The following is a 13,719-nucleotide window of genomic DNA, read 5'->3' as shown; positions in this document are numbered from 1 at the left end:
AAATGCTATTTCCCAGCCAAGAAGTATCTAGCACATCCTCACTGATACATCTGCTTATGCTTAGCAAAACTCTTGGACTAATCACCTCTACATCTTGTCAGCAAGTGGCAGATTACATCTTATAGAACCTAATTACAGATTTGAGGCTCTGACTCTGAAGAAATGTGATGTGTTAGTGGTTTTTAATTGGAGCACTGTTGGATAGCATGACTCTTGCTTTTCTCACTGGAAGACTGGTGTTTATATGGTTAGAATGGAACTTACCAGCTCATCAAAATTCATGAGTTACTTACTGCAAATGTCATCTTTTTATAGAAGGTTAAAATGACGTCGGTTTTAAATAAAACAACCTTAGAAGTTCACCATGGTTTTGCAAGGAGTCTCTAGAATCACATTTTCCTTGCCATTTTGAATTATGGCTTTGGAAATCAATCAGAAAACCTGGATAATGTAGGAGTGCAGTGAGCAGAGATGCATATACCTAATAAACTAAGTAAGTTGTGGGTTGTTTTGGTGATTTGCTTTAAAGACTGTTACTCTGGTTATCAGATAACTTTAGTCTTCTGTTTGCCACTACATTATATGCCTTCCCTCGTGTATCATGTTTTGAGGTTTTTTCCTGAAAATTCTTTCTCCTTGCATTTGTAGAGTCAGTGAGCAGCAGTTGTTTGCTGCTTTTTGTTAGTGAGCAGCAGTTGTTTGCTGCTTTATTTCATACTTCCTCTCCATGCTGTCCTAGAAGTAGGTCCTTGCCCCTATGCCCCTTTCTTCTTTCATGATTCTTCTTGCTGGAAATGTACTAGGGCTAAAACTGATAGTTCTTATGGTTTGTGATCTTAGTGTGGCTTTTGGTGTTTAAATTCTGCTCTTTCACTGCCTTGAATCAGTAAAACAAGTCCAGAAGTGAATGAGGACATTCTCTGCCTGGAGGCCAGGCTGAACTGTGGTAAAGGTAGCAGATGAGGAGGGTGAAAACAAAACTAATGTTTGTTGAATAGGCTGTAAATGCACTGCAAAGTATTCATCGACAGTGCTTTACATTTGAAAGTCACATAGACTTGAAAAGTCGGCTGATGGAGTTTAAAGCTCACGTCTGTGTGTGTATCTGTATAAATAAACACACACACATCCTTCTAGAGTGTTTTTTTCCCTGAAATAGATGGTAAGAATATTTATCTACATAATTTATGAATTAAATGGAATTATTTATGTTGATGAGTCCCATAGAAGGTTTTAATTGTGTGGTTGCATACTGAAGCCTGTGGGAAAGTAACACCTACTGGTCGAAGTACCTGGTATCATACATTCATTTGTGCTTGGAATTCTGTGGAGATGGTGTAGTATCTGCATGAAAAACATTGAAGTATTCCAAGCTTTTCAAAATACAAATGTGGAGTTTAGTTTCATAATTTTGCTAGGATTTGAATCAGAAATTAAATTTTCAATAAAAAAATACAGCTGTCTGAATTCATAGGTATACTTTAAATTGGTTATCAGAGCCTTTGGATAGTCACTTGTTATTAATATAGCCAGCTAGATTTTATACATATAATTGTTTATAATCTTAATTGTGATTCTTGTGGCTTTATATAAGTCTCTGTGTGTATGGTGTACTTGTTGATCACCTGTTCACGTTTGCAAGGAGCACAATCTGCTCCATCTTGGTACCAGTGTGGTTTTAGAGGGGTTTTTTTTCCATTTTCTAAAATTATTCTGAGACATATGTTGTCTGTACAGGTCGCAGGGGTGTTCAAATGTCTTGTGTATGATTCTGACTTCTTCAGAGCTGCCTGTAAGTGGGGCTGCAGCTGCCGAGTTCTGTCTTTGTTCTTTTTGTAGCCAATACTGCAAAGAGCCTCAGGTACCTAACAGCCATACTGATGTTTTTGTAGTAGTTACTATTGCAGCTTAACAACCCTGTAGGGCTTCCCTGTTGCTCTTTCTTAGTTGTTTTTAAAGCTGGGAGTTTGTGGGTGTGGATGTTTTAGGTTTGTTTCTCTTTGCCTTTTGGGTTTTTGAAGTGGCAATTGGTCTTTTGTCAGAAAACACTTATTAATATGTCTGTATTTTTAAGTAATATTATCCTTTCACTGCTACTGTAAGTTGTGGTCAAACTGTATTACTTACTTTTAAGATGTTCATCCTGGGGTTCTGTAGTGACCAATAGAGGTGGTCATGTTTATTATGTGCCATCACGAGTGATTTTTTGTTTCCCTGTTAAGAAAGTCTTGAGCTTTTTCTGCATTGCGTGATGCAGACATGCTGCTGATGTGGAACAACTGCTGTGGAAGATATTTTTCTTGGGTTTGTTATATGTGGCCAGCAGGGCCATGAGGTTGAGATATCTCAGGTCTTCTGCTAATCAGAGGATATGCTACAAAAGCTGTGCAGTAGCATACCATTCCCTGGCTACAGAGAGCCTTGTTTTTCGTCCTGAAGATCAGAGAGAGGTTTCCTCAGAGCTGGGCATTTATAAACATTTTGAAGTGCCTTTGATTCTGAAGAAATGCAATTTATTCTGATTCTAGCTTTCAGAGTACTCAGTATTAAAGATTTGTGGAAGTTGTTGCATTGAGATTTTGTGTGTAAACTGAGAAGGGGTGTCTTAAAATCCCTTACCAGTTACCTGAACACTTGTGGTGTGCTGAAGGCTAGGCTTTGGCAGCAGGAGCAAGTGGCTAAGTAGCATCACTTGTGTAGAGGGTGGTTCCTTCTGATCTTACTGAGGAATTATGAAAAAGTATCCCTTTGCCCTCTTGCGAGAAGAGCTGATTAAAAGGTCTTAACACATGTTATTCAGAACACAAATAAAAAGGAAGCAAAAACATTAAAGCATTATTTTTGTGGAGAATTAACTTTTTCAGCAGCAGAATTACTTCAGTAAAGGAGCCTGTATTGGCAGTGTCAGGTTTCTCAGTCATAATCCTCAGAGATGGAGTGTACAGTAGATATGAGTATTGAGCTGAAGTGTTTGTGTCCCCTGTTGATTGATTTGGTTCTGCCAGGCAAATAGCAGTCTTTGACCTCCATCACTTAAGAGACTCTGCTCTCTGCTGGAGACTTTCTGTTAAATATGTTGCATTCACATTTTTGAATGCTTGGATCTCGTAAAGGAAAGTTAAGAGACAGTTGAAGCTGCACATGTGTATCATTCCATTTCAGCCTTGTGTTTAGGAAGCAGAGCAGAGCTTCCTGTCACTAGTGGAATACTGGAACACTGGCTCCCAGGCTCTGCTAAGAGCAGGCAGCAGTCTTGCATTCTGTTGCCTTCTTCACCCAGAAGCTGGTTTGCTTTGAAAACAGTGTCTGAAAGCTGACTGGAGCCTGCTCAACTGAGTTGAGAAATCACTCTTTGAGAAGAAGCCTTACTGAAAACTGTTAGGTTTTGTGTTTGGGATTGTGTATATGAAACATACATACTATATATGAAAAGCTGTGGGTATCCAGAATACAGTCAAATGCCTTGCATTTTCTTGTAAACTGGACATTTAGGGGATGTGATGCAAATTGTGCATAGCTGTGTGGTAACTTCTACTGTGGGGGTTCCATAGAAATAACATTTTCCCCAGTAAACTTGCATTTTGGGCCTCTTAATCTGCTTTTTAAAAGCAGGTTTGCATGCTTGGGATCTAGCAGAGCAGTGAGCTGTGCTTCCATTTCCCAAATATGTAATGTTGGCTGATGGATCTATACTTGTTTAGCCTGGAGAAGAGAACAAGAGGCTTTGGGGTGACCCAGTTGGGACCTTCCAGTATCTGAAAGGAGCCTACAAGAAAGATGGGGAGGGACTTCTACAAGAGTGTGTAGTGACAGGGCAAGGGGGAATTGATTAAAACTGAAAGAGTAAGTTTGATTAGAAGAAATTCTTAGGAAGAAATTCTTTACTATGAGGATAGTGAGGCGCTGGAACAGGTTACTCAGGGAAGTTGTGGAAGCCCCATCCCTGGAAGTGTTCAAGGCCAGGCCAGCCTTTGAACCTGCTCTAGGGGAAGGTGTCCTTCCCATGGCAAAGGGTTTGGAACTAGATGATCTTTAAGGTCCCTTCCAAACCACTCTGTGCTTCTATACTGTTTTTTCATGTTGTCATTTAAGATGTTATACCTGATGCCAGATTTTAAATAACCTTTTCCTAGAAAGAACCAGGAGGAAGCTTCTCAACCCTTGTGGCAATTCCTTGTAGCAATGTGAAAGGACTTGTCCATGACTTTCATGCCATAACTGGCTTTGTTTAGATGTTTTTATTTAACCCTTGTATCTGTAGTATTCTCAATACTGCTCTGTGTTACTGTTTTCCCCTTTTTTAAATGCTTCTTTCACACTACAGGATAAACTTGGTGATGAAAAATACTGAAATTTGTAATGACCTCTTTCAGTTATCTTTGGAATTTAATAGTCTTGGCCCACGTGCGACTGAGCTGTTGAGATCCTATTTGAAAAGCAATGGCCTCAAGAGTAACAGATGTTTATAGCCCATTCTAAACTTAGTTGAAGGAGGAAATATTAAAAGGAAAAGCTTCATTAGTCTGGGAAATGTGACTGTGGATGCAGAAGAGCTGGTACTTTTTGAAACACCTGAGCACTTCCAGTGACTTCAAGACTTTGTAGTCTTACTAGATCTTCTCATTCACTTTCAATTCAATTGGAGTAAAACTTTGCTCCAAAGTTGAGGATCTCTGGGCTTGTGGAACTGTTCCACTTTGCATCCCCCCATGCGGGGATGGTCATGTCTGTAACTGCAGTAAACTGTGTGTACCCTAACTGGCGTGTGCCATTTTTGGTGGAAATTCATTTTAAGAATAATGAGCAGGTGAATAAAAGTGCATAGGAAGGTTTCTAGCTTTCACTCAATGGCTTGTAAAAAATCCTTATTAATTATTTTCTGTCTTGTCTTCTGCTACCAAGTAGGGAGTGCATATATAGACACTGTATCTATTTATAATTTCTCCAGTTCTGATGTTAGGAGTTTCACACTTCAGTTCTGTTGGGCTGAAATAAAAAGCTGTTGTAGTAATAATCAAGGACATAATGATTCATGTTCTCATAGTGTGTAATAATGCCATGTTTAAGTAAAACCGATCTTGAACTTCTTTTCAGAAAGTGAAACATCTTTGGGCCTGGTGCATCAAATACTAAATCACACTGATGGCTCTAAGTCTCTCCAATCTTCTGAATTCACTGGTGAGAATTTGCTATACAGTAGAAAATCTTTAACCAGGCAGAGTAAGCCAGATAACATCTCTCATAAGACAAAGATTTAAAAATGTGATGTTCTGGATTACTTAGCATTGTGAGTGATGTTTGCTTTGCATGCACTTTGGCATTAGTAACCACTAACTGTTGTCTTATACAGCAGGGATGTGATGCTGTCACATATTTCCCTTAAGAATCATTGTAAGATGATATATCATCTTTCCACACACTTTAGCAGTTCTCTAGTTTATTGAATTTCTGAAAAAGTTTGGAAGCTTTAGCTAAGCGAACTTTCTTCTGATCAAAACTACCTTTTTAATGGTTATCACCTCCACTGTAAGGATCACAGAGTCTAGTATTCTATAAATGGATTAGAGAAGTTCTTTGAACCTAATGTAGTCTTAATATTTCAGTTTTCCCACTGAGATATGACTTCTGCTCTTGAGAACAGATACTTAACTTGTTATGAAACAGCTTTTAAGCTACTGTAATTTAAGTATCTAATTCTTAACATGTTTAACAGAACTGAAACACTTGTCAAAAAGTTTAATTATGCTGTTTGAGTCTCTTAGTATTATTAATTCTTTAAAACTTTATTAGAGAAGAAAAAGTTTACCTAGCTAGGTCATTGTGTTTACTTAACAAAACTTGCTCAGTTTGCCTGGCAAATCTAGTGAGCATCTTCCATTCCAGAAATGGAAAAGAATGCCAGTAGAGGGATCAGGAGCTTACACATGGATTTTCTGCTTTCTGGGGTAGCTCCCTGGGCTTTTTTAGAAAACTGGTTATCATTGTCAACTTAAAAAGAGTCTCTCTTTTCCTTCTTGAGGGAAGCAAAGTAACAAGTGAGTGAGCTCACAGTAAAACTTGCAGCCGTAGTCGGGAGCAGAAGCTGTGGCTGTTGGTGCTACCAAGGCCCATCTGTTCATACAGATGGCAGGACCAGCCACCCACAGACACTCACTCGTCACTGGCTTTGGCCACTTCTGGGGAGAACTTGAGTTTTCAAAGAAGCTAAATGTAAGCTATGGCATTGTAAAGACATGTTAAATGCTGTGGTACAATCAGTGAGCACTGTTAGAATATTTATATTGCAGTGTAGAACTGTGCAGACCGTGATCTTTGAAAAGTCCATTGACAGTATCACTGTTACTCTGTGCTCTGAAAAGGAGTACCTGCAGAGTATCACGGTCCCGTAGAATTTGGTTGATACGTAAACCAAATCATGCAGTTGAAAAATTATATTCAGTGGCTTGCTTCAAGCAAAAAATAGATATATCATTATCCCAAAGAGTACAAATACTCAGAAAAGTGATTGTAGGAAAACGCATTCTTAGTGCAGTGTGAAATAGCTCAGTTTTTAATAAAACAGGAGTTGTAGCTGTCACTAAGGAGATGCTGAGTCATTTATCCTGTCAGTCAGTATCAGAGGGTTTCGTTCCTTGTACTCAAAGCTGAAAACGCCTGAAGTTTTTTCTTCTACTTTCCATTCCTTTTCCAATCTGTAAGCCCAAAAACATTTCCTTGCTGCCAAAGTACAGTACCAATACAGTTGCAGAATATTTGCGTGTGTGTTGTCCCGAGCTGTTAAATGCAGAGGATAACAGCATAACATCATGAACTGACTTCAAATCTGAAGGTTGTCTCAGCTGAAATATTACTACTTGTGCTGTAAACAAACGAGACATTTGTATAGCCAAGTCTCTTGGTACAGAGTTGCCCATTTTCTGATAACCATCTTGAGATGTGAATAACTTCAGATAGAATTGTGCTTAAAGGTTCCTCTTGTTTAAGGTTAGAAAAGAACGTTAACTTGAGTCAAGGGACTTGCATAAATTACTGAAGGTGTCTTGGAAAGTATGTAGAAGTTTTCTGGCAAGATACAGCTGTTGGCTGTGAAAGACTGTTGAGATATTCTGAAATGGTAATTTTCTTGTTTACTGTGTATTAGTAGTGGTGGTTGAGATTTCCCCCTTTACACAAGTGATTCTGTGTAGTGGATGAAACTGGGTGTTTTGTCATGTTTAATTTGGTAAATCTTGCGCTATTAAATAGTCAGTACTGTGTGATGGTACCAACTGAGGTTAGAGCATGCTGCTTGAGAAGAGTCTGTAAGCACTGCATCCTTGTTTGGGGCTGAAGCAAGGGCCTGCCTTAAAATCTCCTGTGTCATCTTTAAACCTTGAATGTTATGTTTTGTCCCCTTTTTAAACTTCAGGCTGTTACGTGGCTTTCTGTTGCTTTACTAATATTATTTAAAGCCTTGAAGGTCTCTGGTAATGTCAGGAATCTGTAACTTTGTGTAGTGTTGTACAGCAATACTCTCCTCAGTTACCAGAAATGTGGTTACTGATTTAAGTGTTCAAAAAAGGTCTGGGCTTGCTGCTTGCCTACTCATTTTTTTTCCAGGCAGATAATGAGCAGTGTATGACAAAAAGAGAATGACGTTCATTTTTTCTACTTGTTCTCCATGTATCATTTTTCTTTTGACACACATGAAAGGTTTTCAGCTGCATCCTTTCTTTTTTATAACAAAAATGAGAAGTGAGAATAAAATCTTCAAAAGGAGGTTTTTAGGGATACTCGATGTTTTTTTTTAGGTGAACTGATGTTAACAAGATGCTGAGTTTGGCACCCATCCAGTTGCAACAATGCTACATTGCAACAAGCAGAAAGTGTTCTCTGCAAGCCACCTAACACATTAGTAGCAGCTATGGTTTTTTGTGCAGGAACACATTCTGTTTGAATGGATTCTTTAAAAAAAGGGTAGCTGAACTTAAACTTGTTCTTTGAGAAGCCCAGGATTGTACCTGCAGATGTAGAGGTGTACAATCAGTACACCCGTGACTTCACTGTGCTGAGCATATGTGATTTCCCCAACTCCAGTCACACTTGAGTGCCACAGGACATGAATATGTAAGGTTAAATAGGTGAAAGTACTTTCATGTAAAGTACATACAAATGGGTTTTTACATGCATAGGAATGGCATTTTTTGGAAGCAACTTATATCTCACAATCAATATGTGTATTTTTTCACTGAAATGTAATGTGGACTGTAGTCTGAGAGCAGGAGGAGAAGAAACCTGGTGGTAGTGGAAACAAAATACATGATGGCTTTTAATAGAAGAGGAATAAAGTAATGCTCTCCTAGTTTGCAGGTCTCCAGAAGAAATTTTGATTTGGATAGTTCACAGCAGTAGTAATGTTCTCATTAAAACCTTCAATGTAGTGTTTCTTTAGGATGGAGAGGGAAGACTGGCTTATGCAATAGCAATCTATAACCTGTTCTGGTACATTAGCATCTCTGTCTATGGAATGGAAAAGGAATATCAATCAGATTATTTTAGGAGGCTGTAGGTTGCAGCAGCCCTTTCTGAGCAGTATTGCCTTTTTCACAGTAAACACCTGATAGTGTTGTAAATAGTATTTTGAAATATCTGGTTAGACTTTTATTTTTTAATAAGGGAAGCAGCAAAAACATTGCTGAGTGTTTAACTAAATTGAAAAAAACTGAAATTAGTTGCTCTTGAGTGTATTTTCCAGGTACTATTTTCAAATGGAGGAGGAGCAGTTGGAATAGGTGAGGGTGATGGTGGTAGTGGGGTTCTTTTTGTTTCCTTTGACAACTGTACAACTTTCCAGAGTGGTGAGAAGCATACAGCTCTAAGGGTCCCAGGCTGTTAAAAAGAAAATAACTGATGTACAATTTCAAAAATACGGCTTTTCAAAATGTCACTTCTGGAAAGAAGAGAGTGCTTCCAGCCATTATTTAGCACAGTTTTTCCTAAACAAACACAGCTCATCTCTGTAAGCTTCATTTGCTGCTGTTGCAAAAGAAAGCAGTATTTTGGAGGTGGTTAAACCAACACAGGTGACTGCATTTACCTCAGCTCTTTTATGGCTAGAATGTTAAATATACTTTTCAGTTTTCAGGACTTGAAAACTGAGATGAACTACTAATTTCACTTAAATAGGTACAAGTAAGGTGGTTATGATGGTGGCAGTTTTAAACAGCCAAAGATGGTGGTACAGCATATCCTTTTTTGCTTTTTTCTTCTTTGTCATTTTGTGTTGTTTTTATTTACATCACTTAAGCAATTCCTAAGCAATATATTTACAGTGTTATACTACAGAATAAAATACCTCGTTCATAGAATCTACTGAGTTCAAAGGGATTCATCAGTATCATCAAGTCCAACTCCTGTCCCTGCACAGGACACCCTGATAAATCATACCATAAGTAAATAAATGGAACCTTCAATGTCATTGGCACTATGTTGACTAAACTTATGTTGATTCTAAATTTTAGGATTTGAAAAAACAATATATTGTACGTCTTTCAGTACCAGAACAGTAGATTCATTTTCCTCCCTCTGTTACTGCTGCTCGGCTTTCTACCTGTTAATCTTTGTGGGCTAAAGCTTTCTTGCTCTAACTTGTGTTGGATGGCAGTTTTAAAAAAATCTAAAAGAGTTGTAAATTTTATTTTTTGTATAAATTAAACAGTCATCCTTGAGTATTTGCTCAATGAATTCTAGTTTGTTTGGTTTGGGATTTTTTTTTTGTTTGTTTTGGTTTTGGTTTTTTTGGGGCTTTTTTAAAGGGGATTTTTTTTTTGTTTGTTTTGGTTTTGAGTTAAGGACATAAGGACAGTTATGAGTGAGGTTATTACTTTTAAGATATTCTCCTAGGAATAATTTTAAAATATTGCAGTGTTATTTAACTGTAGAAGTAATTGTAAGTCATTTGTTGCAATATAAATAAGTGCTACATCCTTACTTGTTCAAAGATGTTACTTACACAGAAAGGTAATGTGAATGTAACAGCTGAGTAAAATTTTATAGCTTCAAGTGTTTAAATAGGGAGCTGCTGCTCATAATTTCAGTGCAATTTCTAATACTTAATAGAAGTAGTTTAGACAATATTTGAACACCAAAAAAAGACAAATACACCAGGAAAATGTATGCTCAGCAGTGTGTGCTCTGATGTTCCCAAACACTGCAGCCATTTATACTGAATTGTTATTCAAGTTTATACATGAGGTATAATTCAGAATCCTGTTGTATCCAGAAGCAGGACATTATTATGGTTTTGATGCAAACATGTTTTCTTCAGGCAAGCAAGCCTGAAGGAGTAGATGAACAAAAAATTCTTTAAAATTTCAATATGTGAACAGGATTTAAGTGTGGTAGTGATTTGTTGCCAGGCAGTTGTGAACTTCCCCAAAAGTGTGACTTCCAGTGCATTCTTGAACAATGAGTACTATTTAAAGCACCTATTTGGGAACATTTATACAATCTGAATATAAAATTGAGGGAAAATCTGAAAGGTGTATATTTTGCAAGGGTATTCAAACTCAAGCATTTATTCAGTTTGTAAATTGGAAACTGAGACTTCATTTTGTTTTGGAAAAGTAAACTAAAACAAAGAATGCTTGCACTGGAGTTAATAAATGAAATAGTGATTCTGCTGCACCATTGGGCATCCCCTTGTCAATCTACAAATTATCCTTCATGAGTTTTATACCTGTGGGTTAAATGGATAAAATTCTGCCTGACTTGTGATGCACTGTCTACTGAGTCACCTTTCAAAGATTTTAGAGAGAAGGAAATAGTTCTGTGAAATTTGGTATTGATGGAGCTACTTGCACATGTGTAGTTACAAACAAAAAAGGTACTGTACAGCAATAGCCTGCAGAGTTGTGAGCATGCCCAACTTAATGTTTTCAATTGAAATATAAATCTTAGTTGTAGGCCCTTGCTGCCTTCAGAGTGCTGTCAGTGAGGGGTGCATTGCAGTTGCCAAGTTTGGCATAGAAATCTATTTCACTAATAATGCTGATACTGTAGTTTCACAAGGTTGAAACAGTGATGCCATTTCTACATAATCATTATTTTTAATCTGTTTTTAAAGAGCTTTTGTTGGGGCTGATTGCATTTTGGTTCCTTTCTCCCTGTCCCTTTTTAGTATCTTGAGCTGAATTCAGTTAAAGCCTATATACTAAACAAACAAAAAGAGAAGGTGTTTGGACAAAAATTTCTAGGAAGATGTCAGCCTCTTTGATATAAAGGTGCATTAAGGCTCTTGGGAACTTGTTGTGGTAGTTTTTGGGGGTGGGGGTTTAGGTTTATTAAGTGTATGTGTTTATATACACAACTCCTACATATTTTGATATAGTATTTTCTCGTTTTATATTTTGTTCAGCATTTACAGCCGAACAATACCAGCAACATCAACAGCAACTGGCACTAATGCAGAAACAGCAGCTTGCACAAATTCATCAACAGCAAGCAAATAGTAATTCCTCTGCCAACACATCACAGGTGAGGGATTTGTCTGTGCTATGATTTATCCCTCATTGTTTCCCACCAGGGTTCATCTCTAATTGTCAACTGTTGCCATAGAACCTTGAAACTAACCAACAGGAAAGTGGCTTTCGCCTGAATCTACATCATAGCCATTCTGTAAAGTGTTTAGAAGGGACACTGCAGGTGAGTGTGGCAGGTGTTGCCTCTGCTCCCTCTTAACAAAAACAAACAAACAAAAAAAAATGGATCAGTCAATTAATGAAATTTTCAAAGCTTTAGAAATATGGATTGCAGAAATCTCCAGCCATGTCATCATCCTCTTGTCATTGGGGAATTTTCAGAGCAGAATTTTAGTTAGTTAAAGCTAACTCATACATATGTCCTCCACACAGCTGTGAAAGTGTCTAATATTCATAAATATGTAGGGAGATTGCAGTGGTGATGGACACATGAAAAGGTTCAGAAGTTGTTTTCAATCTGAACCTCCAAGTTGCTGAATTTGGTTTGCAGTTTCATGAAAACAGGTTGATCTGTGAAACAGTGTTCTTACATAGAACTTCGGAAATCAGCTTCTTAGTGTTTTGACTAGTTGTGGGGAATGTCATCTTGGTTGTTTTAACAGAGCTAAAAGTGCATGGTAATACAAAAAAAAAATCAGAGTTGATATTTTAACCAGCTTTACCAAATGCTGATGATTTGATCTGAGAGAATGACTGGTCCACAGTTCCGCTTTATTGGTGTATTGATGTTTGCTTTACTAGGTTTTGTGTAGCTTTTAAAATGGGGAGAGTACTGACAGTTGAGAAGCATCAATCACATATATTTGCTACCATTGTTCTTTTTAGGGTTTTGTTTCCAAGACACTGGATTCTGTTAGTGCTCAATTTGCTGCTTCAGCTTTGGTTACATCGGAACAGCTGATGGGATTCAAAATGAAGGATGATGTGGTGCTTGGAATTGGGGTGAATGGCATTCTTCAGGCCTCAGGTATGCAACTGTTTGACAGAATTTGAGTGCATCTTGATTTTTGCCGTGAAGACGTGTCTGTTTAGAGTTGAGTGTTTTCTGGAAAATGACCTTACCAATATTTTTCTTCTGTTGCAGGAGTGTACAAGGGCTTACACCTCAGTAGTACTACACCTACAGCACTTGTCCATACAAGTTCATCGTCAACAGCAGGTTCAGCCTTGTTACAGCCTTCAAATATAACGCAGACTTCAAGTTCCCACAGTGCACTGAGTCACCAAGTAACTGCTGCCAATTCTGCAACAACTCAGGTTCTGATTGGGAACAACATTCGATTAACTGTACCCTCATCAGTTGCCACTGTAAACTCTATCACCACGCTCAATGCACGGCATATACCTAGGACTTTAAGTGCTGTTCCATCATCTGCCTTAAAGCTGGCTGCAGCAACAAATTGTCAGGTGCCCAAGGTTCCAGCTTCATCCTCTGTGGATGCAGTACCAAGGTAGGGGTTTTAGATCTGCTTATGTTTTCCCAGTATTAAATATCTGTCTTTAATTTAAGGTGAATATAGTGGTGGTCAAAAAGGGATACTTGGAGAGGAATCCAAGAATAGACAGACTTTACACTGGTACATTTTCCAGTCTGTTCTGCTGGTCACCAGCTGAAAAATAAGGTTTAGCTCCAGAGAGAAATTTGATGTTGCAGTACTGTGGCAAATAAAAATTCTCCACTGTTGAGTTGAGCTGTTGGTTCTTATGTTCTGTGTGAAGGCTGAACTACTCTGAAGTTAAATACGAGTCTGTCCTTTAAAAGTAAGCCTGCCAGGAATGAGCATAGGATAGAATTGGTCCGGCTATGTTCAAGGGTGATCCTGTGATTTGAACACTGCAGAAAACTTCCGACGATGTGTTGTATTTTTTGTACCTCAAAATATGAGAAAAGTGTCCAATTTTTTAGCTATAAAGAAGCATTTTATTTCTAAATTTCTGGTTTTAATTTCTAGTTTTAGTTTCTGTTGTCTTCATTGATTTAAGATATTTGGCTCAAAGATGAATTAGAAGAGGTTAAACAAAATTCAGTGTTTCCTTAGGTAATTCAAAATTTCGTAACTTGTGACTTCATCAGGAACTTTTTTTATTGCATATTTTTTATTACATCATTGAATCCTTTGATCCTTGGGCCACCTCCTTTGTTTCCTACATGACATGGTTGTTTATGGGTAGGTTTTACAGCACAGCAATTTTTCATGGT

At 37.8% G+C, this 13,719-nt stretch overlaps 1 protein-coding gene across 4 annotated transcripts in view; it reads left to right on the top strand.

The window, feature by feature from the left end:
• Nucleotides 1–13,719, top strand: part of EPC1 (enhancer of polycomb homolog 1) — a 63,940-nt gene that overhangs the window by 48,572 nt on the left and 1,649 nt on the right. Inside the window, exons 11-15 of one of the 4 annotated variants that reach the window (XM_039709153.1) lie at nt 5,095–5,178; nt 11,396–11,514; nt 11,596–11,682; nt 12,345–12,486; nt 12,604–12,970. In XM_039709153.1, coding sequence (XP_039565087.1) covers nt 5,095–5,178; nt 11,396–11,514; nt 11,596–11,682; nt 12,345–12,486; nt 12,604–12,970 — 799 coding nt within the window. The remainder of the gene's footprint in view (nt 1–5,094; nt 5,179–11,395; nt 11,515–11,595; nt 11,683–12,344; nt 12,487–12,603; nt 12,971–13,719) is intronic. The other 3 variants (XM_039709162.1, XM_039709168.1, XM_039709179.1) reach the window with 3 other exon arrangements.

The sequence above is a fragment of the Passer montanus genome, unplaced genomic scaffold (assembly GCF_014805655.1).
Source record: "Passer montanus isolate IOZ18808 unplaced genomic scaffold, ASM1480565v1 scaffold10, whole genome shotgun sequence".
In the NCBI taxonomy this organism is placed as follows: Eukaryota; Metazoa; Chordata; class Aves; order Passeriformes; family Passeridae; genus Passer; species Passer montanus.
Note: the sequence above shows the minus strand (reverse complement) of the source record. Positions and strands in the feature narration are given on the sequence as shown.